This window comes from Ambystoma mexicanum, chromosome 3p (genome assembly GCF_040938575.1).
Source record: "Ambystoma mexicanum isolate Mex_15411 chromosome 3p, UKY_AmexF1_1, whole genome shotgun sequence".
NCBI classification, from domain to species: Eukaryota; Metazoa; Chordata; class Amphibia; order Caudata; family Ambystomatidae; genus Ambystoma; species Ambystoma mexicanum.
The window spans coordinates 344,803,851-344,828,445 of NC_090925.1; the positions used below are offsets into that span (position 1 = coordinate 344,803,851).

The 24,595-nt window shown below is 45.7% G+C and overlaps 1 protein-coding gene across 1 annotated transcript in view; it reads right to left on the reverse strand.

Annotated features, from left to right (window-relative positions):
• Positions 1 to 6,047: 6,047 nt before the first annotated feature.
• The window catches only part of NRSN2 (neurensin 2), a 135,282-nt gene continuing 116,734 nt past the window's right edge, over positions 6,048 to 24,595 (reverse strand). The window contains exon 3 of the mRNA XM_069650959.1: positions 6,048 to 11,655. Coding sequence (XP_069507060.1) covers positions 11,335 to 11,655 — 321 coding nt within the window. The 3' untranslated portion in view covers positions 6,048 to 11,334. The remainder of the gene's footprint in view (positions 11,656 to 24,595) is intronic.

Sequence of the window (24,595 nt, forward strand, 5' to 3'; positions counted from 1 at the left end):
TTGTGGATACACTCTACATAATATCGAGTTCAACGTATGTTTTGTAGACTGTGAAGCTACAAATAAAAGGCGATCATGGCTTTAGACCATTCTTTTTTAATAAATACACACTGAAACCTCTCAACTTCTGACTTGGACACTTTCTTGGCCATGTCAACAGGTTTATGTGGCACCATAGTGGTTGGCATGCTAGATATCATTTTACAGCGAGATCTAAATTCAGATTGCATGTCCGGGGTAACAATTCAGAAAACAGATTCTAAGGACATTGAGTCTCATTACGAGGAAGGCAGCCATGTAATGAGTGGTGCCGGTAAGGGACTGGCACCGTTTATTACGGGCCGCCGCATTATGGGTCTGTTCACGGGTGGAGGTAAGGACATCTGGGCCAGACCAGACGTCCTTTCCAGCACCCGCAAGGGGACCAGCATGCTAACAACGGGCCCGTCATTAACGGGCCCGTTGTTAGCATCTTCCCCATTCCCATTGAGCCCTATCGGGCTCAAATGGGAATGGGGATACATTTTTACCGGCGCCCAGAAATGGCAATTACCGGGTCCGCCAATGTCGGCATGACCCGGTTATTGCCCTTTTCTGGGCTCCGGTAAACAATCATTACCGGCAGCAGCCATGCCCTTAATAAGGGCACGGCTACCGCCAGGGTGGTAATGAGGCCCATTGTCTCTAAGGTGCACCCTTCGTGCCGGGAGGCGTTCCAACTCATGGGATGGCGATTTATTGAATAATGTTAAACTGGCCAGACAGACTTATACAAATTGGTTACGGAGCTATAGACATGCTAGCACCAAAAGGAAGGCGAATGCCTGCTCCAGATAATAACAACGAAAAATACCCGCATTTTCTGGCCTTTCATCGATGGTCTGTCGGCCCAACTGGAAGATCTACAATGCAAACCAGTACAAGAAGATGTATAGGGTCAGAACATGAAAAGTCTTATAATTCATCGCAACATGAAATTGAATTAGCTGCCCTAGACTGAGCTGGGTCGCTTAATTTTGACGTGTTGGACGTGGAATCCTTAATAAGAGGGTGTTCAAACTTAGGCACCACTGGCTCAAATGTGCTTAATAATACATGTTTTAAGAGTGTCGCGACACTCTGAGCCAACATTTTGTACATTCTATTCAAGACTGTATTGGCCCCTTAACTACCGGCCAATCGCTCCATTAGACACAGAGAGAGGAAAATGTTTGCCTCCGTTGTCCTGCAGGGACTAGAAGAGTGGGAACATTCCACTTATAGGTGTGATAAACCACAAACAGGAATGAGTACCACAAGCAATAGTTTCATTATGAACCGCCTCCAGGAGCGAGAATGGTGCAAAGGAGGGCTTTCACTTTACGCAGCGGCGATAGATTAGTCGCAAGCGTTCAACAGCGTCAATAGAATGCGACTGCGGAAGAAATGAAAGGAATGGACATTGCCTGGCCATTTGTTGGCACTGCTGATCTATATCCACCAGGATTCTTCAGTCCAGGTGAGGCTGGACAGGTAGGGGGGCCTGACGGGGACTTAACCACACAACGGGGGCTCTGTCAAGGCTCTGTTCTGTCCCAATGTCATCTGTGGCTTTCGCCCCTCCTAACGTTGGTGATCTAAGGGTGCCATGGATGTCTCACATGGGCAATGTTATTTTAACTGATCGTATGCAAATAGGTCTGTAACGCCTCATAGCTGCCACATTGGCTTACGCCCAGAAAAACGAGCTGGTTACAATGAAAAAAAAACGGAGCATTATTCGATTTACTGGTACCGTTGGGAAGTCATATGCCTTCACATGGTCATTGAGGAAAGAGTAATTAGCCCGCTTGCTCATGTGAGGTACCTAGGCTTTGCTCTAGACCCTCACCCTAGCAAGACCCGTGTGGCCGAGCGATTATAAAAGAAAGCATCTCGACTAGCGGTTCAGTTGAGGTGGATCAGCAGAAGATTCTGTCGATTCACATTGAAAGCTCTTATAGACTATTATAAGCTCAAGAGAATGCTGACTCTGCTATATGGCCAAGAGATAAGTTGCCTGTCAAGAGAAATTGATTGGGATCCATTAGAATCCTCAATTTTGGAAGAAGGTTTTGAATCTACCTCATTGTGTTCCGATCTCTGCTTTAACATACGAACTAGGACTCACATCACTATGGGGGTTGATATTGGTAGAAAGTTCTTCCCCTCTATAGAAGTCTTCTAGCCATCCCTTCCCGCTCCCCCCACATGGGGTCACCATTTGCAGATGTGTATCCAGCTATGATTAATAAAAGACTCTTTCACAACCTTTGCCAATTCCGTGCCTAATACCATTAAACAAAGGGCAGAGGCTTCATTGACTAATCCAGCTTTGATTAAGAAACAGGAATGCCAGTGAGACTGCATTGACAGAGTAAGTACAATGAGCAGCAATGCACTGTAGTATAGCCTGGCCAGTGGTGACAACCCCTTTGGAACCTTGCCTACCTCTTTGTTAAAGTTTCCTAATCCTTATTGACGCACCCAACTACATAGCTTTAGGCTGAACATCCCACCCACGGGTGACATCTTGTACGCTCGCTCCAGAACTGACCAATGCCGTGGCCAGTGCGTTCTCTGTAACGACAAAGCCTTTTGCAAACCAGAGAACATCTCGTGCCTGAACGTGCCACTCGGCAAGGTTTAGGGAGATTGGTTTTAGGCAGATTTGCAGTTCACAGGGGCAGGTGGTTGTTAACTAATGGATTTTGGGACATAGTTACGAGTGGCCATGAGATGAGCCTTTCGATTGCTTTAATTTCATTTCTAGGTCGTATAGGGCTGATTGTCCTTAAGAAAGAGTATTACAAGAGACTATTACAATTGCGGCCGCCAATCTGGCCAATTTAACAATCTTTCAAATATGTTCTTGGTCTCACCACATCGTTTGTCAATTTGCCATATTGATCTTTAGTACTCCAAGACCCACTCTTCCTCGTCGCAGCCCAAAGTAATGGGGGTGACCATCACATGACGATAGGTGCTCCCAATGCAGGTAAAGGCATTCTTTGACATGCAGGGAAGGTTTGGTAATAGGACAGGGACTACACAGATTAGCACTGATTACTCTGTACTGGGAATGCCTCTCTTCTTCGTCCCAGTACAAAGTAATGAGACTAAAACAAGCAGTGCTAGGTATCAGGACAACACAAAACACAGAAGGCAGGCATGCTGCCCACCAGGGGAATTTTAATCAATAGGCACTCACTGATCACCACAATTCATAAAACCTGCCTCAAAAAGTCAGAGGATCCACAAAGGCCAATTTATGGTAAGGTATTAATGAAAACGTTTAAGCCCAGGTAGCTACACAGCCGATTTCTCCCCAAATGTGCCCCGATTGCCACCCATGAGTGGGAAACCCCTCCAATGGCACAGACCAGAATTCCCCAAGGGAAAGAAACCTGGATAATCTCGTAAACCGTAGTGTTCATCCGACAAATCCACCTCGCAGGCGTCAAATAGTAGACATCAAGCGGCGAGGACCAAGGAAAACCAATAGAGCATTGGTGTAGCGAGTGGAGGCAGAGCAGTTGAGGTACATCTTAATGGACCTGTCCATATCGAGGGAATGAATAGAGCTCGCTGGCTCTGACCCCCATGACCTTCAAGGAAGTATAAGAGTGCAAAGAAGAGTGCCATCATCACGGCAGAAAGATAGGAACAAGGTCGAAGGCCCAATGTCACATAGCCAGGAAAGCTGGCTGATCGGCCTACGTAGCAGCTGGACAGATTTTAGATGGGGAGCCAGCTGCCCCAACCCTGAAGCTACCCTTTGCATCACCTCTTGGAGGGAAGGAAGGGTCTGCTACAATATGGTGCCACCTTTGGGTTGACGGGGAGGGCCAGCTAAGGTTCCTCGGCTGCTAGCTTAACCAACCCACCCCATTTTAAGGCCAAAAAGCTTTTGTGCAAAAAGTAAAAGGTGAGATGGCACAGACATTTGGGAGGACACCCCTTCTAAATCCTCAACCAAAACTGGCACCTACCAGCAATGTCAGCGGCTGTCCTCAAAAGATGTTCCCCTCAAAATCGCACCCAACACGTCTGCCTTCTACATGAGCTTCTTTTCCAAGGATGCCAATGAGGGTTGCACAGTCATTGCCCTCCTCCACCACAAGAAAGGAAAATCCTGCTTGTAAGGTGAAGGTGGAGACTATGTGAGCCTTCTTAACGTTGGCTTCCACCCTCTTGCCCACGCGGTCAATGGGAGATGCATCCTCTAAGACAGTCGGGAGGCAGGAAAGGCTCAACATCAAGAAATCAGTTTTCAAACCAGGCAGGAAATTCATACTCTAGCCCCCTAAGAGTATACTTTCTGGGCCAAGGTCTCAGATTGGAAAATCTTTCTGGGTCCCTTCACCCTCTCACGACAATTTGCCATGTGCTTGAGGATAAGCACATCAGAGGTAGTGAGGAGGACATTCTGACTGTGCTCATCTCCTGATTCAACTCTGCCCTGAGAATGTATCAAGGAAGAGTCCACCAGTGCCAGTTTCGGACGGGGGTGGGAGGTAACCTTATTGATCATATTACGACATGGATAGTTGCCACTAGAATCCCAGTCCTCCTCTTGGCCATCTTGATCTCCAGGGCCTGTGGACGTACAAGGCTGTATGGAGTTAACTATTTCCATGTTCAAGAGGGTCTGGAGCCGCCAAAGGCAGTCCCTTGTCTATTTCTGTCTTCGTCAGTTTCCTAGACCGTGATTTTGAGGTCTACCACAGTGTTGATGCGAGAATAGAGGTTGGGACGGAGGATCAGCATGGCCAACACTGAAACTGGACGGGTGATGCTTCTTTGCCTTCTTACGGTGGCCCGAAGCCGATCCACTGGCCTCTGTGAGTGGAATCTAGATCACTGTGTCTGTATCCTTTCCTACAAAATAGTCCCTGTAGTCAGCAAGGACCACAATGCGCTGACATGACTGATGGTGTTCAACCCTTGACCCACTGGGGGTAAGCTGTGGAGTAAAGGCAGAGCCTCTTCCATGTTGCCGGATTTTCGAGTTGCCTTACCCACCTCAGGGTGGAAAAGCTCTAACATGACCTGGCCAGAGCTCCAGAGAGGCTGGGGGTGCTGCCCCCGTCCTTGGGTGCCTGTCTCCCAAATGAGTCCTCCGTCCCCAAGCCCAGCAGCGGTCCCGGGGAAACCCGGCGTGATCCCCGCCCCTCTCCGGATGGAAAAGCTCTCACGCTCATTTGGTAATTCAGATGCTGAAAACTGAAGATGTAAATGAAGACAGACAAAAGCGGCAGCCTCAAGGAGGTATCGGAGCCTGGCTGAGTCATGCAGGGGAAATTGCTGCAACTGGTGTTAGGGAGAACTGAGGCCGCGTTCCTCACACCGATGGTAGGGTCTAGCAGAAGGGGAACGGGGGCGCTACAATAACCCGTATCAAACTTCCATCATGTAGGGAATCCAAAAGAAGTACATTAATAACTGGTAACATACTTACCAGATAACAGATGTTGCTGCAAAATGGCCCCAGCCTCTTTGGGAGACAGCAGAAAGAGGTTTTCCTGATGGTGATGTCACGCAGGGGAGGAGTTCAACAAATGTTTTTCCATCTGGGTGCAGGCCTCTGGGTGCAGGTCACCCTCATCACTTTAGACTGAGAGGCGGAAGAGCGACGGTGGCGGGGTAACGTACACCAATCCTCAATGCACGCATGCACTTCCATTCATCACGTTAGCCGGTAAGATGGCTTAGCGGGTTAAACGCTTGTTGCTGTGATCTGTGTTTCATCTTCAGGTCGCATGTTCGAATCCTGGCAAGGCCAATTCTGCTTCTCTTCCTTTTGAGGTTGAGACGTAAGTACCACTTCCAACTGGGTAATTAATAGTAATGTATGTACATATGTCCTATGTAAAGCGCTTTGCTATATAAAAAACAAAGTATTGTTATGTTATGCAGTGCTGGACCACGGTTCACTGCACACACACAACTGTGTAAAACCACACACAGCGTTTACAAATGAGAAGTAACAGAGGAGTGCAAATGAAATGGAACCAAGAACAGAAGCAGAAGTTTAAATAATATTTATTCATTTTTATGCAAATACATCATTACTGCAGGATGACGGGAAGTCTTTCAGAAGGATGTCTACTGGGAAGACATCTTACTATTGGAACCCTGCAGTATCTGGTCTGGAGCACGCTTCATGGGGGGTCCCAGTCCATCTCTTCCCCTACAAATACATTCTCCTGTCCCTCCTCTTCTCCATCGCTGAATCTCCCATTTGTGTTATTAAAAGTAATATGTTTATTTTCCAGGCGGATAGCTTCCTAGGCACCCCATTTTGTGTAACCTTTCAGCTTCATCTTAATTTACAAAAACAGACACAAATAATATTAGTCCCACTAGGAATGCTGTCTGGCCAAGCTCAGCGGCCTACGGTATTTCTTCCTCTAAGGTTCCAGTATTACTGTTTAATGTATTGATAGATTTAAACAAATTACAGTTCCAAGCAGGACATTCCGTAGACAGCGCATTGGCTATGCACGAAGAATGCAGCACCAGAAGGGCTCCCTCCTATGTATTCAGAGATTGGGGACAGCCAGTGACCAAGGTGTATTGATGTGGTTCAGCTCCAGGATGGCAGGACTGGGCAAAGGGCGTAATACATGACTTAAAGGGCCGTCCCTTCGGCAAAAGGACGAGCCAGGTTGCTCGTAGGTCCAGAGTTTTGGATAAACACCTATTTCACCCTAAGGGGGGAAGAGGTTCCTTCCAAAGCATCCTTACCATGCTTAGGTGATTGGGTCCTGACCAGGTGGCCCATCTGAAGATGACGAGGAGAAGAGAGCGCTAGGCTCGCCCTGAGAGAATTCTTAGCATGAGCTGGTTTCCTATATGGGTTCTCTCTAGGTCATATTCTATATACAAAAAGAAATCCTATTTGTTATTAAGGTATCACCCTTCACTGTTCCCACATAAAGTGGAACATTACAAAAGATTATCACAAATGTTATTATTCATCAATTACCATGTTTTCTTAAAAACACAATCAAAAATGATCACAGTACATAAAACACATACAAAATACTAAAACAACACAAGTAGAACCACCATAAGTGTATCGTAGTACAGTACTTCCTCAAAGGATCACACGTGTAACCAACTAACACTTTGATTCCATTGCCTTCCTACTTTCAGCTTATTCCCTGTTAATATATCAAAACCCTCTCTAGGTCATTACAGGAGGACCGATCTCTGTTCCAGCTGGTAAAGGCCCGGTGGGTTCTTCTCATCCAGCAAAGTAGGATCCCCCCTCTTGGCTAGGACGATTGTTGTCCGACTGATAGATTTTGCACAGTCAGGTTGGAGGTCGAAGTCTTATGTCACCAAAATGAATGCCGGCTCCCTGGGTATACGCTGGCCCACTACAACTCTCAAGTCACGCAGAACATCATCACCGCCGGACATTCCCAGCGTAAATGTCAAACCCTGGCTAGCTCTGCTCCTCACGTACTACACGTCAAGTCCCCAATCGGAAGTAAAGCATGCAGGGTTTTGGGAGGTCTACACAAGCTGGTGACAATCTTACAACGTATTTGTGTTTAATTTAATTTATATAGTGCTTTTGCCAGAGCGCTTGGACAAAAAATAAAAAAATAGGTACAATCAATCTCAGAAATACATTCCGGGTAAATCAAAACAGAAGAAGAGAAGGAAGTAGCGTCAGTCGTCAGAGAGAGTAGATAGGAGATGGGTTTTGAGACTGGTTTGAAAAATGCAGAGAGAGGACGAGGAACAAATGGAAAGATGTAGAGAGTTCCAATGTTTGGGGGCAAGCAACGCAAAGGAACTGGAACAAGAGGACGCACACTGAGGTTTAGGAACATGGAGAACAAACTGATTCTATGAGCGAAGAGTGCGGGGGGAGAGTATAGTGAGATAAGTGAAGAGACGTAAAGAATACTGAGACCATGTATACACTTGAAGACGATGTAGAGGAAATGATAAAGGAGACGAGATTTAAAAGTGAGAAGAGATATAGAGAGTAGAGCAAATGTAATAGAGGTCAGAGAGGCAAGAGAGAAGAGGAGACGAACAGAGGAATTATAGACAGAGCGAAGAGGGACAAGATGAGGGACAGGAAGGCCAAGGAGAAGGGCTGAGCAACAGTCTGTACGAGAGAAAACTAAGCAGGACGGAAGAAGTTTGGTGGCATGAAAGGAGAGGTAGAGCCAAGCATGGTGGATACTGAAAAGAGCATAGCGACAGGATCGAGCAGTGGAAGAGAAGTGCAGAGAGAAGGAGAGAGGGGATCAGAGATTACACCTAGGTTGCGAGCAAAGGTGGAGAAAGTAAGGGCAGAGCGGGGAGCAAGAGAGGAGGGACGAACAGCGGGGGGAATCATGGTAGAAAGAAAAAAGAATACCTCTGTTTCAAAGGTTTGAGGTGGAGAAAATGTGATGAGAGCCAATTTTGATCTGCGTAGAGGCAGTTAGAGATAGAAGAGTGTAGGGTATCCGTGAAAGAGGAAAAAGAAAAAAGGATTTGGGTGTCGTCAGCATAAAGATGGAAGGAAAGATTAAAAGAAGAAATCAGAGCTGAGAGCGGGATTGTATGAAGTGAGAAAAGCAGGGGGACAAGGATAGACCCATGAGGGACTCCATAAAGAAAGGGAGGGGGGCAGAAGTTTGACCAGCCCAGGTTACTGAGTGGGGACAGTGAGAAAGATACGAGTAAAACCAATTTAGAACAGAGCCAGAGAGACCAAGAGTGGAGAGGGTGAAAATGAGAAGGGAGTGATCAACAGTATCAAATGCTGCGGAGAGATCAAGGAGAAAAAGAACAGAAGAGCGTTTACAGTGTCAGGCTGCGAGAAGAGCGTTGGCGACATGTAAGATGGCAGTCTCAGTGGAGCGGGATGGACGGAATCCAGATTGAAGTGTGGGCAGAAGAGAGTGAAGATTGAGATAGGTAGAGGCTTGAGAGTAGACGGCACCCTCAAGAAGTTTAGATAGGAATATGTACATGCTGGCATGAAGGGGGACCATCTTCGTTTAAGTAAGCAACTTTGGAATGTACCACACAGTGACTGCCCCCAAAGGATTCAATGATTATTTCTCTTTGTTTTGAGAAATTATAAATAAAGTTCCAGCGAAACAGCAGTTAGTATATTGTGCCCTTTAATTATTTGTTAACACGTGTTTCGGCCTCTCAAGGGCCTTTTTCAAAACAAAAAGTATCAGGGCAGTTAGTATCCTTGTTCAATTCTAACATCCAGTCCATTTCGAAATCCAATTTTGTAAATGTTGAGTTCACAGGATAATCCCTGCTCTGCTTCAAGCATCCTCCCTCGCTTTGGCTTTGTTAGTGAAAACTAAAATCTTCGTTTGAGTGCCCGCCATGGTCCGCTCATGTCACATGATTCGCCTGTAATAAAATGACCTTACCACCACTTTATAACTAGTACGGGCGGGAGACAGTAAGACCCAGTGGCCGAGGCGTTGCTAGGGGGGCTGTGGGGGCTAGAGTCCCTGGTGTTTTGGTTGTAGCCCCGGAAAGAAGCTCAGGGGCTACATCCAAAAGGCCCACTAGCCCTGAGTCCCTACAGTCCCGACATTAATGTAGCCCCGGATCTTTTGTAGACCTAGCAACACCCCTGCGGCCAGTGGGGGAGTATTGGACCACCAGGACACTAACTGTGTATCTGCTCTTGTCTGGAGGCTAGTGTCATTTTTTTTTAAACAATTGCGTCTTATAGTTCTCACTGCTCCATTCTCCAGATTTCTCCCCTCCCTTTCCTCTTAGCCCCCCCCAATCTCCCAGCAAGCAATTCTGCATTCCAACAGTGTTCGCAACAAGGAACATTGACTCTTCTTTGACAGGGATTCCCTATACAGCCACGGCCAATGGCAGGATTAAGCGGGAGGCTGTCACGCAGTCACATGACTTCCTATGTGGCGCTGGTCGTCCCGCTGCTCCAGAATGCAGAACGAGGGCCCTACTCTCCCCCACAGGCTGTAACACTGTAACCAGTTATAATGTCGAAAATAAAATGTCGAAAAAAATAATCTCGAAAAAGAAAATGTCAAAAAAATAATTAGCATGTGTTTTATTTTTTTATTTGTATGTTATTTTTGGGTTTAGCTAGAAAAAACAAAAAAAAAATTTGAATTTTTTTTTCCGAAATTATTTTTTTCGACATTTTTAAATTCAACATATTCACTATAAACCCTTTAACACTACTATGAGGTTTAACCGCCTGTCATCCACTGCTGTTGTGGTGCCTTTTTTTCCGGTGGGTGCGTCCGACCTCTGCAGGGGCCTTATTGTTGATGAACAACACACTTCCAAAGATATATAGCGACCACTCATGCATCACTTAAAAAAAATAAAAAAAATTGATAAAGTTATACTTGAAACCAAATACAGTGAAAAACACAATTGTGTTGAAAAACAAATGGATGCGTCCTGGACCTTCCCAAAGTCTTATTAGAAAGTTAGGGGGTTCTAGATTCAGACTCCCCCTCCCATTCATCCATCTTTTGAGCCGGGGGAGGACACACCCTTTGAAGTACCGAAGGTGCCAAACAAAGAGATATTGGAACCCTGTAGGACTCGAGGGAAGGTGTTGCCAGTGAAACGATTATTTGTGTTAAGTGTCACAAACCAGCTATTCTTCATTGAGAGATGATGGGTGCTGGGCCTATGTGAGTTTTAGCTTAATTAAAGGCTTTTTTTATTGATTTGTATTCGAGGATCTGGACATTCATGGTGGTTTCTGAAACATGTTGATACCACTCCATCGCTTCTAGAGAGGCCCTTGGCTCATGGTTTGTTAACAGGTGGAGAGTGAATGCTTCTTTTTGGGGTGCTGTTCCCTTCTGGTGCCGCACATTGCCTTGGCTGGAAATGTGATGTACCACTTCGTCAGCCTAGGCTAGCCGCCGCCACAACTTAGCTGAGAGTTCACACAAACGTCACAAATACTGAACTGAGAAGACATACGTGGTCCCAGAACACCTAAGGAATTCCTCGGTCTGGAACTCTGCTCTCCTCACATGGTGTGTCCTCAAAGGCGGAGAGCCCAAGTCTCAATGCAGCCATCTGAGGAGCCTACTTGTGGCTGGAGATGGGTACAGGGCAAATGATTCAAAAGCTTGTGGATAGCGTATGTCTGTGTGCGCATGAGGGAACGATCGGTACGTGTAGGCGAGGGTATATGTGTGCATGAGAGCAGCTGGCATTGCATTATGGGAAAGGAGATACTAGGCCAGGGGGCTTTGATTCAAGTATCTCAAGGGGGCTGCATAGATGGCATCCTCTTACACCTAGACGGGCCTACTGATGATGGTATCATGAGTGGCACTTCTTTGGGGGACCCTCCCTGAGTATAGGGGAGAGCTGCTCCTCCTCCTCTTCTTCCTGGGCGCGCCGCGCGGGCCTGCACACTATGGAGGAGACCAGGGATGAGGCCATGAGCACGCCAGCTGCCGCACAGAGGACGATGCCCACCACCTTACAGATGGTTAGGGCCTGGTTGTACTCCACAGCCTTCTGGTCCACCACCACAAACTGCCCTTCAGCGATGCCTTCCAGCCTGTGCGGCACCAGGACGCCCGTGGCCAAGGCGGCCATGCCAATCAGGAGAAGAAGCGTCCCAGTCGAAAGACTGACCTGGAGGTGAGAGAAACAAACACCAGCATGAGGAAGCGATTCCCAGCAAGGAAGGCAAAGGCACAAGTAACACCTGCAACTGGTTAGAGCAGAGGTTGGCCACTACCAGACTAAGTACTAACCTTAAACTGCAGTAACAGGTCCGAAACAACAGGTGTGAGAACTAGTTCCAAAATGAGAAGCTTCTCAGTAAAGAAACATTAATGCCAGTGTCAATTGCATCCTGGGAGAACATATGGGAAACGTACTATTGGTAACAATCTGTAAGAACCCCAGGGCCACACACTACCAATGTCAGTACCAGTTACAAAGTGGAATGGCTTACTTTCAATGTCACAGCCACCTGCAACCCGGAATGGCCTCTGACCAGGGACTAACATTTCTGAAACCAATCTCAAACTACAAGAGGATATGAGACAGCACTCACCTTGATCTGAGACAGTCTCAAACTAGGAACGCATCTGACGTCAGCAGTGAAACTGACTTACCACGTTTAAGTTTATTTCGGAATATGACCTTCCACGAACCTAATAAGACACATCATATGCACATACCCTGTACATAGGGCATAATAAACAAGTATTGGCGATGCCAACAGGTTTGGACTTTTGTGTAGGCAAGAGAAAGGCATTTGCCAGGCACTGCCGTAGTGGTATTAATGGGCCATCGATGGAAGCAGCTGCGCAATGGTGGGCGTGCCCGGGTATATGCCAGCACTGCCTGGCAAATGACTAATACTTATGCACAAGCCAAAACTGCTGGCTTTGCCAGTGCTTGTTTTTAACAGGACTTCAGTGAAGGACACACATAGTGCTTATACAAATTGAGTGGAAGAAGGCAGACCTGGTTAAGAGATTTTATTACACCGGAAACACGTTTACAGCCCCAATGACGTCATTATCTGCTCTGGAAAAACAATGGCAGCCACTTCGAGCACAAAGCTTGATGGTAAGGCCTGATAAAGGTAGCTCAAAGAGATCCCAGGATGGTGTGTTTTGGGAGGGGCAGGAAGTGGGTGGGAATGGCCATAGGGATTAGCATGGCCATGGGAAGTCAATGGGTGGGTAAATAACTAAACAGCACCTACCAACTTTGTGTACCTCCTTATATGCATTTCACCCTAACTGAACCCTAATGCAATAGTGTTTGCTTATAATATCCAAAACGAATGACTCCTAATGTGTAAAGCCTGCCAAAGATATGACAATAATGTCCACACACTTAAGGGGGAGTCGGTCTTTAATAAATAACATAATGCTGGGCGACACTGAGAAAAGACAGCCTCCCGTAAAATGAATGTCCGGGTTCTGAATCTAATGTATGAATAGACTGGATGGAAGAACATCAAATGCAGGAAATCTTCACAATGCGCGGAGCAAATCAAACAGTTTATTTCAGCTACAAGGACTGACCATACTGCATTAACTACTTTAAAAGGAATACAGTTAACACGCGATCATGTAATTAAGCATTTGTCAAATCAATGGTTACTCCAGGAAAGATAGTCCTGTATGGTATTAATTACGAATACAATGGACCTCATTACAAGCTGGGCGGTAATTCTGCTGGATGGAATTACCGTTACTGCCGTGGTGCCTGGCGGAATTACCGTCATATCACAGGTTGACGGGAGCATGCACAAACCATTGGCAGTAACGATAATCCCGTCCCGTGGAATTACTGCCCAAAATCAACTATGAATGTTATCTGCCAAATTTCAGCGGAAATACTATTATTGCCCGAAAAGTGGAGGAATTACCACTTAGCAGACATAGGGCCTCATTCCGAGTAGGGCGGTAAGGGATACCGGGCACCGTTAAGACCGGTGCCGGTAATCCCTTACCGCCCTACTATGCGGTCCCTTAGCGGGTCCCTCCTTTAACGTCTGGTCTGACCAGGCGTTATGGACGGGTCCCGTTAAGGGACTTCAGAGCTAATAACGGTACCGCAATTTGCGATACCGTTATTAGCTACTTCCCCATTCCTATTGAGCCCTATCCGGGCTCAAATGGGAATGGGAAATGGCTTTTTCAATGGGGATTTACCGGTCCTGCAAAGGTCGGACTACACCGGTAAATCCCCATTGAACGAGACCGGTGACCGTACCGTTATTGGAGGCAGTCATGGCGCAAATATCGCCATGACTACCTCCAATCTTGGATTGAGGCCCATAGTGTCATTTTGCAAAAAGGGAAGCTCAGTGGCGGCCATCTTTAAAAACACAATCCATCTGCAATCCACCATTTCCCTTAGCCATCCATATACCAATCTTTGTGGAACCATGCCAGGACACAAGGGCAAGACGAGGGTGCCAGAATTGAGGGTCGGCAAACCCCAAATTCAGTGTGCCAGAGCTGCAGGTATTAACAGATTAGGTGGTGGCCAATGCTGATTATCTGTTTGGGAAAATCAGCACAAAACATCTGTCTGCCACAAGAGCACATATGGAGTGGCATAAGGGGCAAGGTAGTGGCAGTGGCCACTGTTCAGTGAGACATGGAAGGCTGCAGGAAGAGGTGGGAAGATCTCAAGGCACATGTCTGCAGTCTCTTCTCCTCTCACCGCCATGAGACGACTGTCACTGGAGGAGGCATAGTGGAGCCACTGCACCTTATCCGCTGGGAGGAGAGAGTGGCAAGCATCCTTCACATAGAAGGGATAGAAGGGATTGCAGCAGCAGAGGTGGGAGCAGGAAGCAAACCAGAACCAGGTGACACCATGGGGCAGGTAAATGTGAAGGCAGTGCATGTGTCCTAGCCAGTATTAGTTGATGTAAAGTCCCTTGCTGGCTCACCGTCAACAATGCCACAGGAATACAATTGGTGACCCATTGCATGTGTACACCTGAAAGTTGCACAATGTGGTCAAGAATGGAAATATATGTGATGACTGTAGGCATCAGGAGACGAGTACCTTATACATCGTTGAGAGCCAGAAATGCATAATGTCATGACCAGCAATCCTGAAATACCCCCGGTCATGCCATATGCACCATGTCATATGATTGTAATTACCAGGCCCCCACACATGAGCCAACACAAGCGCCATACAACATCAGAAAAGGTATCCAGCCCATGAGTCAGAGAACTATCACAAGCATCGCAGGGCACATAGGGCTGGACATACACCCTCCACAAATGTGACTACATTGTTGTTTCATGCATGTACCTGCCACAGTATACATGACAACTGAATCTAGGGCTTTCCTCTCATTACAGGCACACAAGGCAGCCAGGGTGAAGGTCACAGTGGCAGTGATGTAGTGCCTCCACATGCCGTGCCCATCAACACAGCAGAAGACCCCACAACCTCACGCACCTCTTCTGCCACCCATGCACTCCAGACATCAGTCAATCGCTGCAAGACTACAAAAAAGGTAGCAGGCGCCCCTCTCTCGGAAGAACACGGCATGATAACCTGTTCAGTGGTTTGTAACCACTTTGAGAGTTCATAGCCATCTTCTTTTTGCTCATTGTACCTTTCACAGATAGGAAATATCCATTTGCATATCAGTCTTTGTCCCGCCCACATGGGCAGTCCAGCACCGAAATACTATGGCAATTCCCCTCTGAACAAGAGTACTAACAGTAACCCCATACACCGTTTTCAGCCTTGTTGGGCCTCATCAGTGAGGTGAAGATGTGCCTCTCTGAGCACAGTGAGCAGGGAGTCCACGTCTGGTTGCCCCCAGGTAACTTAGGGTGACCAACCCCAAGTTCCTTCCAAAAATACAAAAAAGGTAGCAGGCACCCCTCTCTCGGAAGAACACAGCGTGATAACCTGTTCAGTGGTTTGTAACCACTTTGAGAGTTCGCAGCCATCTGCTTTTGTGTTTGATACGAACTTTGTAAATTACTGCAGTTGATCCCAGAAAGTATAAGGGGATATAAGAGGATGCATTGTGTTTAATAGGAACTTTGCAACCCATGTAAATCCATCATGGAGAGCACACAGAGAGTGTCTGCAAGCTGATACAAATAATAGGAAGAAACCTTTGTGGGATAAGACCTGGCAGGAGAGTATACCAGGTCTACCCAAGTGCCCATTAAGTAAAGGAGGGAAGGAAATCCCACAGACACAGAGGAACAGGGTCTGGCATCCAAAAGGAATTGGGCAAAGCCCATTAGCAGGATATCAAAAGAAGTGAAAACCTGCTTGAGAGCATAGATAACTGCAAGAAAAAAAGACAGTGAGAAAGCCAAACATTTTGCTGAGTATAAAAGTTGGAAAGACAAGACTGGTAGAGCAGTTAACAAGGCCTGACAGAAAGCTAGAAAGAGTCATTTGTGTGCGACAAACAGAGGAAAATGAGTTCTCAATAAAATATCAGGAACTGTGTAATTATCAGAGGTTTGGAGAAGGGCCTGGGGATGGGAACAAGTCCCCCAGGAGTTGTCAACATTGTGAAAACAGTCAAGAGAAGGGAGCAATTTTCTTGGCATTGAAGAAAGACTAGGGAGGAGGAGTCATTCCCCTAAACCTGTGAAGATACAATACTTTATTTTTGTTTATATCTTAGTGTAGAGTCAGACCAAGGAACTTTTGAGACTTTGTTTTGGTGTTTTGCCCTTGACGAAGGACAATTCATCTTTAGTTGATTGAGTGTGTAAGGGATGGAAATAGGTTTAGACACAGGATGGTGCACATTTAACTTTACGGACATCCGGACTGGGTCCTTAGTATTTTTTTAAAGGCATGGGAACCCCTCGTAGAAATAGGGAAAGATAGGCTTATCATTCCCCTTTTGTGTATAAATAAAAGTTTATATCAGCTAAAATACCACCGCTGTGTCAGACTCGTACTTCTGAATCCTTGCATGACGAAAAGGGGAGCGTGTCCACTGTCCAGGGAGTAATCTCGCACATCTCAGTGATAAATACAGAAATATTACACGTCTGGGAAACCTCAGGAGTAATCTCTCTCGTCTCTTTGACTATCAACAAAGTGCCTCAAGTCTGAATACGAATAAAAAGGATCTCCCTTGTCTCAGAGGTGGTGGTGAATGTAGAGCCAGTGTGAGAAGCTACGGGAGTGATGTCCCTCCTCGGAGAGACTGTGATAGTAGAAACTTAAATATCAAATACACTGGGAGTGATTCCATTCATCACTGTGAGATTGATATAATAGAGACAAGCATAAGAAACAATCAGGTTTTCGTACCTTGTTTAAGAATCACCACTGAAAGTCAAAAGGAGGAAGATCACACCAGGGCTGGCCTTTCTAGTCCTAGTGGCCCTGTGAATCTCAGTGCTTGTTTGAGAGACACTGAAGTTCAAAAAGGCAAAGCTTCTAAGTCTCCTCAGTGGGGGCGGGGGACCCAGAAAAGGAGGAGTTTAAGTTCACCCTAAAAGGTGTTTGGAAAGAGCTACAAGGGCTCTTGAAAAGTAATGTTTGATCTTTAAGAACAACTAAATTGTACCAGGAGAAGGGAGTCATTTTCCTGGCTGTTAAAAGCAATAGAATATAGAGTCAAGCCTGAAAGGAAGTTCAAGACCAGAAGAGTGTTGCTCATGTTGAATTACCACCAGTGTATTAGAGACTGTCATCATGGTTGGAACTTGATAAACCAGGAAAAGGGATTCATTCTCCTGGCCCTTCATTTTAACTTGAACTATTCTCTAGTTCTGTGTCACATGGTTGTGGTGCACTATTCAGTAGGAGGGAGTCGTCCTCCTGACCTTTCTTTCCTAGTTATTTCTTTTGTTTAGTGCTAGGGACAGAAGAGGACTTTTGGGATGGAGGATGGTTATTTTGGTTGGACATAGATCCTGATGAAGAGCAATTATTTTTACTTTTGATGAGGAATTCCCTTTAGAGACAGGGAAAGGTAGGTGTTGTTTTTTTTAATTTAAATTAAAAGTCTATAGACAAAAAGCCACCTTTGTGTTCGACTCCTGCTTCTGACGTACCACAGTATCCAGAGTCACTTGAAGGGCAAGGTCATAGGTGTCAGTCGCAGAAACAGGAGGATGTGTGGCATTTATGCATGTCATGTTGATGAACAGTCTCTTAAAGTCAGGATACAAAGTGAACAACATGGTTGTACATCCTACATTACTTGATATGATATAATATGATATGATATGGCATTTGTAACGCGCCTATACACAAGTGTTTCAAGGCGCGACGAGGCGGGGGGGACAAGGGAAGAAAGATAACGATCCTACTAGGCCAGGTGTCATTCAGATCGCGCAAGTGCATTATGTACTGTGGGGGCACACATGCAATGTCACTTGGTGATTCCTCGTTCACACATCTCTCAACCACAAGTTGTAACATTCATGCCCTGGGACAGGATTCGCAATGTACATGTTGTCTGTGGTGGCCTTGTGCTGTGCTGTTATGCAGGTGCCCTGAGGGGTGTAAGCATGTCATTGTGGATTTTTATGGTTTCTCCATTCCTGCTCCTATGTAATGACATTCATGGTTTGCAGTGTACATGCCATTCCTGTCTGGCAGTGTTACGTTATCATTGTACAGTTGTAAACTGTGCTATTACCTGTGTAGGTGTGGTTTCTTATGCATTGTAGTCCTCTTTTAGTGGATTACTTACTTGCTAGAGCAATATGCTTTGCTGTCATGCTACTGCACAGTCCTGCAGGCATTAGTGATGTGGATTGGTGGGTATGATGTGTGGGTTGAGAGGGAATCGCCCTGCCTGCACAGAGCTTTGACAGGGCATGTATTGATTAGTCATTGTAATGGTCCCGCCACCTTCAGGAAAAATTGCATGTGTGATGCAAGTTTGAAATGTGTGATGGCATTTGTAATTATCCAGTATCGATGTCCATTGCCCTGTGTGGCTTTCCATGTGGGCAGGCAGTGTGCTGTTTTACAGGACCGTGGTGTTGTGGATGGTCCAAGGAATGTGGGCACAGCAGTGTGTGATGTTGAGGTCAGCATCACAGGTCACCTGTACCTTAAGTGAATGGTCCTGCTTCCTGTTTCAGTATACCTCTTCTGTTGCCTTGGGATGCCACCAAGGCTACATGGGTGCAGTCTAGGGCTGCTATTACATTCTGCATTTGGGCTGCCGAGTAAAATCACTCCTTTGTGGCATTTATCTGTGCTGGAGTGGTGGGTGGGGAAATGTGCTGTGGTGCATGCAGCAAAAGTGTTACCAGCACCTGCCCAAGCACAATAAAAAATGCCGGCTGTGACCTGCCATGCAACATGGCCACAGTGTGCTGGTACCTATGCCAGGTGCCTGTGGCTAGGAAATGCAGCACTGACATGATCTTGAGCAGTGGTGATAAGGCCGTTCGGATGTTCATCCTGCTCTTGATGAGGATGAGTAGCTCAGCAATGGCCTCCCTGGTGAGCCAGTACAGAGTAATGAGCTGGCCATCTGTTAATGCTCAAGGGAATGGCCTGACCCAGGCAATGGGCATTCACCTTGCATGGCATCTCCTCTGCCTCTCTGTACCATGTGGCCTGTGGTGCTGTTCCGGCCTCTGCGCCTCAGTGTACAGTAGCAGGTGCTGGATTTCCAGGTTAGCAACTGCTTGTGGCAGTATAGTGTTGGAAAGAGTCTTTGGGGAAGTTGTCTCTCTGCACCATGTGGTCTGTGGTGCTGTTCCGGCCTCTGCACCTCAGTGTACAGTAGGAGGTGCTAGATTTCCAGGTTAGCAGCTGCTTGTGGCAGCATAGTAGTGGAAAGTGTGTTTGGGGAAGTTGTCTCTCTGCACCATGTGGTCTGTGGTGCTGTTCCGGCCTCTGCGCCTCAGTGTACAGTAGCAGGTGCTGGATTTCCAGGTTAGCAACTGCTTGTGGCAGCATAGTGTTGGAAAGAGTGTTTGGGGAAGTTGTCTCTCTGCACCATGTGGTGTGTGGTGCTGTTCCGGCTTCTGCGCCTCAGTGTACAGTAGCAGGTGCTGGATTTCCAAGTTAGCAACTGCTTGTGGCAGCATAGTGTTGGAAAGAGTGTTTGGGGAAGTTGTCTCTCTGCACCATGTGGTGTGTGGTGCTGTTCTGGCCTCTGCGCCTCAGTGTACAGTAGCAGGTGCTGGATTTCCAGGTTAGCAACTGCTTGTGGCAGCATAGTGTTGGAAAGAGTGTTTGGGGAAGTTGTCTCTCTGCACCATGTGGTCTGTGGTGCTGTTCCGGCCTCTGCACCTCAGTGTACAGTAGGAGGTGCTAGATTTCCAGGTTAGCAGCTGCTTGTGGCAGCATAGTAGTGGAAAGTGTGTTTGGGGAAGTTGTCTCTCTGCACCATGTGGTCTGTGGTGCTGTTCCGGCCTCTGCGCCTCAGTGTACAGTAGCAGGTGCTGGATTTCCAGGTTAGCAGCTGCTTGTGGCAGCATAGTAGTGGAAAGTGTGTTTGGGGAAGTTGTCTCTCTGCACCATGTGGTCTGTGGTGCTGTTCCGGCCTCTGCGCCTCAGTGTACAGTAGCAGGTGCTGGATTTCCAGGTTAGCAACTGCTTGTGGCAGCATAGTGTTGGAAAGAGTGTTTGGGGAAGTTGTCTCTCTGCACCATGTGGTGTGTGGTGCTGATCCGGCCTCTGCGCCTCAGTGTACAGTAGCAGGTGCTGGATTTCCAGGTTAATGTTGGAAAGTGTGTTTGAGGAAGTTTTGGGCCTTATGTACCCTTTCTGAGTCCACTGAGAGGACCTGTGGCTTAATTTCTATCACTTGTATTCATTTATCTCCACTCTTTAGGTAGATGTAACTGCACTGTGTTTGGGCGGAATTACTGCCGATTCTCGGTGGCATTTCTACATGGTGGATTTACCATTTTTATTTCTGGCACTAATTCTGCTGGCGAAATTAGGGCCTGGACTAATTCTGCCAGATTTCAACCGGTGCTAATTTTGGCATTAATTCCGCCTGTGCTAATTCCGCCGGTGCTAATTCCACAAGCGGAATTAGTGCCCATTTTCTGGAATGCTTAATTCGGCGGAGTGATAAAAGTGGCAGTAATTCTATTCCAGCCACATTTCCCACTTACATCTGTACTAGTAATGAGGCCTAGTATATCTACGGTTGAAAGATTTTACTAACTCTTTGCTCTCACGCAAATCTTGTGTTGAAGACCTCAAGCATGCTTTAAAATAACTTGACTGAGTCCGATCTAAGGTGCTCGGAGGGTTGAAGCAACAGCAGGTGCTTAACATTTTGGAATAGAAGACGCACCCGTTTCACATAACACCTCCCTGATGATAAACTGTGTTAAGTCTGCCTTAGGAATAAGTAATACATAACCAGTGGTTAGCAAGTTTGAGAGATAGATCGTCCTTCAAGTAACGCAGGCCCAACTCCATATGCACTGCATAGTTGGCGGCAGATTTTGGAAGACACAACAGTTTCTTCAGGAAATCATTCTCCATAATTTGTAGGGAGGATGCATCAGAAAGACACCAAAGTGTGGCTCCATATTTTCCTATGTCTACATTTCCATATCCTACACCTTCCAAATCATGTTCAGCAGCTGGGCCTTATACATTTTCATACAGTGAGTCACAGCTCCCAGGGTATAACACTGTTATTGCTATACATTTTTGGTACTGTAACAGACTTCTTTCCCTAAAAGACAGACAAGAATGGAAGTCTTAGCAGTATTAACCGGTAAGTCCAATCGGTTCATAAATAAGTATATTCCATAATCAGATGTTGCAAAGCTCTGGGGGTCCGGGTAATGACGTAGTATCATAAGTGCACGCTAATACTGGTATCAACATATTTCCAAACCTAGGCACATGTACACCAATCTTGATGAGAGTATTATACAGGCCATTGATGATTAGAGAGGATAACAGAGGCACAAGGATGCAGCCCTCCCCGTGCCTATAGGAAAATATAATGTACAGCAACCTTTCCTGCCACTTCTGACACAGGCTTATTGTCCTGGTTTACATTGATAAGAACATGTAGAATTTTCTTTAGACAATTCCGAGGCCTGTGCACTAGCCGAAGTTTTGTCCTATTGACCTTAGCCCTGGGGGCCAACATAAATTGGTTCTTTCTTAATGTACAAGAAGTGTGCTGCTATTAAGTAGAGGTTAAGTGCGAGTTCACAGATCCCCAGTTTAGAATGAAGATCAAACTGGATTTCTGCCAAGATGTCATTATCACATACATATTGGTCCAACTTCTTAAGGAGATCCTTCCCAAATATCATAAAATTAGCATCAAAAAGGAAGATTGACCTGTAGACCACCTGTCTGTCTCGATTGCCCTTTTTTAAATATTGGATGAACCACTGCCAATTTCCAAAATTCTGCAATCCTCCAAGTTTTTATAATGGCATTCATACTGGTGTTTGATATAGATGTCCAGACATCAATCAGATCATGGAATAGGTCAGTCGGAATCCCATCAGGTCCTGGGCATTGATTAGGAGCCTGTTTCATTATAGAATCAATTTCCTCTTGTAAGGAACATTCAAGGGGAGCGAAACTATCCTGGTCACCAAAACCTGGGTGTGAATTCATCAGTAAAAATGCTTGCCCGGTTGTGGCGTCGCAACACTATATAGTGATGAAAAATGATCTACCCAGGCGTGATCATCAGCATTTGTTTCGCTTCTTTGTAAGTTGCTTTTTATAAGATTCTCCATTTGTCACCAGGTCCCAAAACGTTTTTTTAAGTCATTATCAGAGCAAGCCTCAAACAACTCGGACCATACAGCATTATCAAACTCCAGTTTACGTGTAGCAGTTGCTCTCTTATAAATGGTCAGAGTAGTTACTACCTCTTTCCTGGTTGACTCTGGGTTTTTCAGGAGAGAAAGCAGGTTTGATTTCACTGTCTACAATCTTTGTTAAACCTTCCCCCCGCGCTATTGTTAACTTGAGAGATATAGCTAAAATAAAAGACTTTGGAAATGTTTGTCATCAATAAATCAAATGTGGCCAGTGTCAGAGAATAATGAGCCAAAAAGAGGTAAATTAGATCCAGTTATATTTTGGTGAATAGTTGACTAGTTGCTCAATGCCCATTTTATTCTTTTACGGGTTGAAGTTACCTCCGTGAGGACTAAATATGGTATTTCATTCAATTCAAGCATGCCATACTGCCATCTGATCTGAAGTACAATCGTATGATGATCACTGTATTAATTGCACACAAATTGCTTGTAAAAGAATAATGTTGTATTTCTTCAAGAAATTACATGTGTCAACAATCCTTAATCTTGAAACGGTACCTGCAACATTGCAAGATATAAATTAAAGTGAAGACCGGCTAGATCACTGATTGCCTGTTGGGCTATCAATATTCACAGTTAGTTTAACCTTAGAACTACTCCACAGCATCAACTGGCCAAATTATTACTGTCGTTCTATGTTTCTGGTTAAACAAATTAACTACTTACAATGACATATTCATAACCCCAAACAAATGTGCACAACAATTTCTACAATCGTCTTTCTTTACTTTCTCTAGTAAAAGTATCTCATCTCCATTTTACCCCATTTTGGAGTGTGCAATGCATCCGTCATATTGGCCTTGTCGCAGGAATCCTCTCTAAAAATACCCCAACTTGGAATGTGATGCTTTCCCTTCTATCTCCTTGAGAATAAGTATTGAGGCAATCTCTTCTTACCTCAATCCTGTTCCGTTTCCCCACTATATATATTTACACATGCAATTCATTCCCTTTTATTTGCCACTTTCGATGTTCTACTTATAAGCGTTGCTCAGTTTGAGCCCTTTCGGTATCGACTATTCACCAATCGGCCACTTCGCCTTCAGTCTGCGGGGCGCCCGTAGAGACCGGACAGGAATTTCTTCAAAGAGGCACCTGCCGACCGTCTCGGTTTACTCGCGTGATTTCTCCGCTCTCCACAGGAAACTCTGTGATCTTCTGTTTAATGGTGGAAGACGTCAAGAATCCGAGAGTCTAGATCTGAACTATCCTCACCGCTACCAAATGTGCACTAGCACCTGGAGTGTTCCATGTGCCGAATGGCATTACCACATAAATAATTTCAGGCCCAAATAACGAGACAGACTCAAAGAATATGGCAAAATGCTACTTTATTAGCAGTTCAATAAAGTAGGAAAAACCTGGCGAACAAACAGATTGTAGCTCACACACTCTCGACACATTTCAATTACGCTAAACGTTTTGTAAGTCAGCATACGTCAGCTATGACATCATCCTTCATGGCAAACAGTAAAAACCTACTGGTAGGAGGGATTGATTAAGGGAACATATAAACCTATAATTTATATAAGTATTAGTATCATTATTGGCTGCCCCTTATCTGGTAGGCATGCCTTGAACAACCTCTAACTACGTAAAATACTGATAATAGCATAGCAACAGCAGCGGATAGGCTTCTGCAATAATGTATGGTCCTCCATGACATAGGCCCTCATGATTGGTTGGCACTCTCTTCCAACCTTGGACATTCGGCTTGTTAGCAGCACGTAAGCAACGAATCCCAGGTGCAAGGGAACAATGTCAGACATCTGCCCTCCTTAGCTAATTAGCCTACCATCTCTCATCAGTTAGACCCTAAGCAAAGGTTTCTTCTCTGCAGTTCACCTTGCTGTCTGTTCTCTTCCTTGGAGATTTAAAGGGAGTGAAGGTACATTGCTTTCTTTGTCTGGAGCTTTATGAATAGGCCTTCTCTTCTGGTCTTGTACCCCGTGGGAGGAGACAATGATGTTGTCCATTCTGTCCTTCTATTTAGTGCTATTTGATTCAATTATATTGGGTGCTAGTATTCTTCTCGGCCTCTGGAGACTTGGCTGTTCTGTCCTGCATGTGCTTTCTGGATCTTTGGTTGTTCAATACTTGGCACTCACAATTATTCATTCCTTTATTTAATCGAAGAGCAACATGTCTTATGTACATGGCTTATCCTTTTCGACTCCTTTTCTACCTTGCAGTTGCTTCTTGCTGCAGCATCCTTGATTCCGAGGCAAGCAAATATCCTTTATTCTTGCCCAAATCTGTGTTGCAGCTCCTGTCAGCTATGCAGCCTTGGTTTC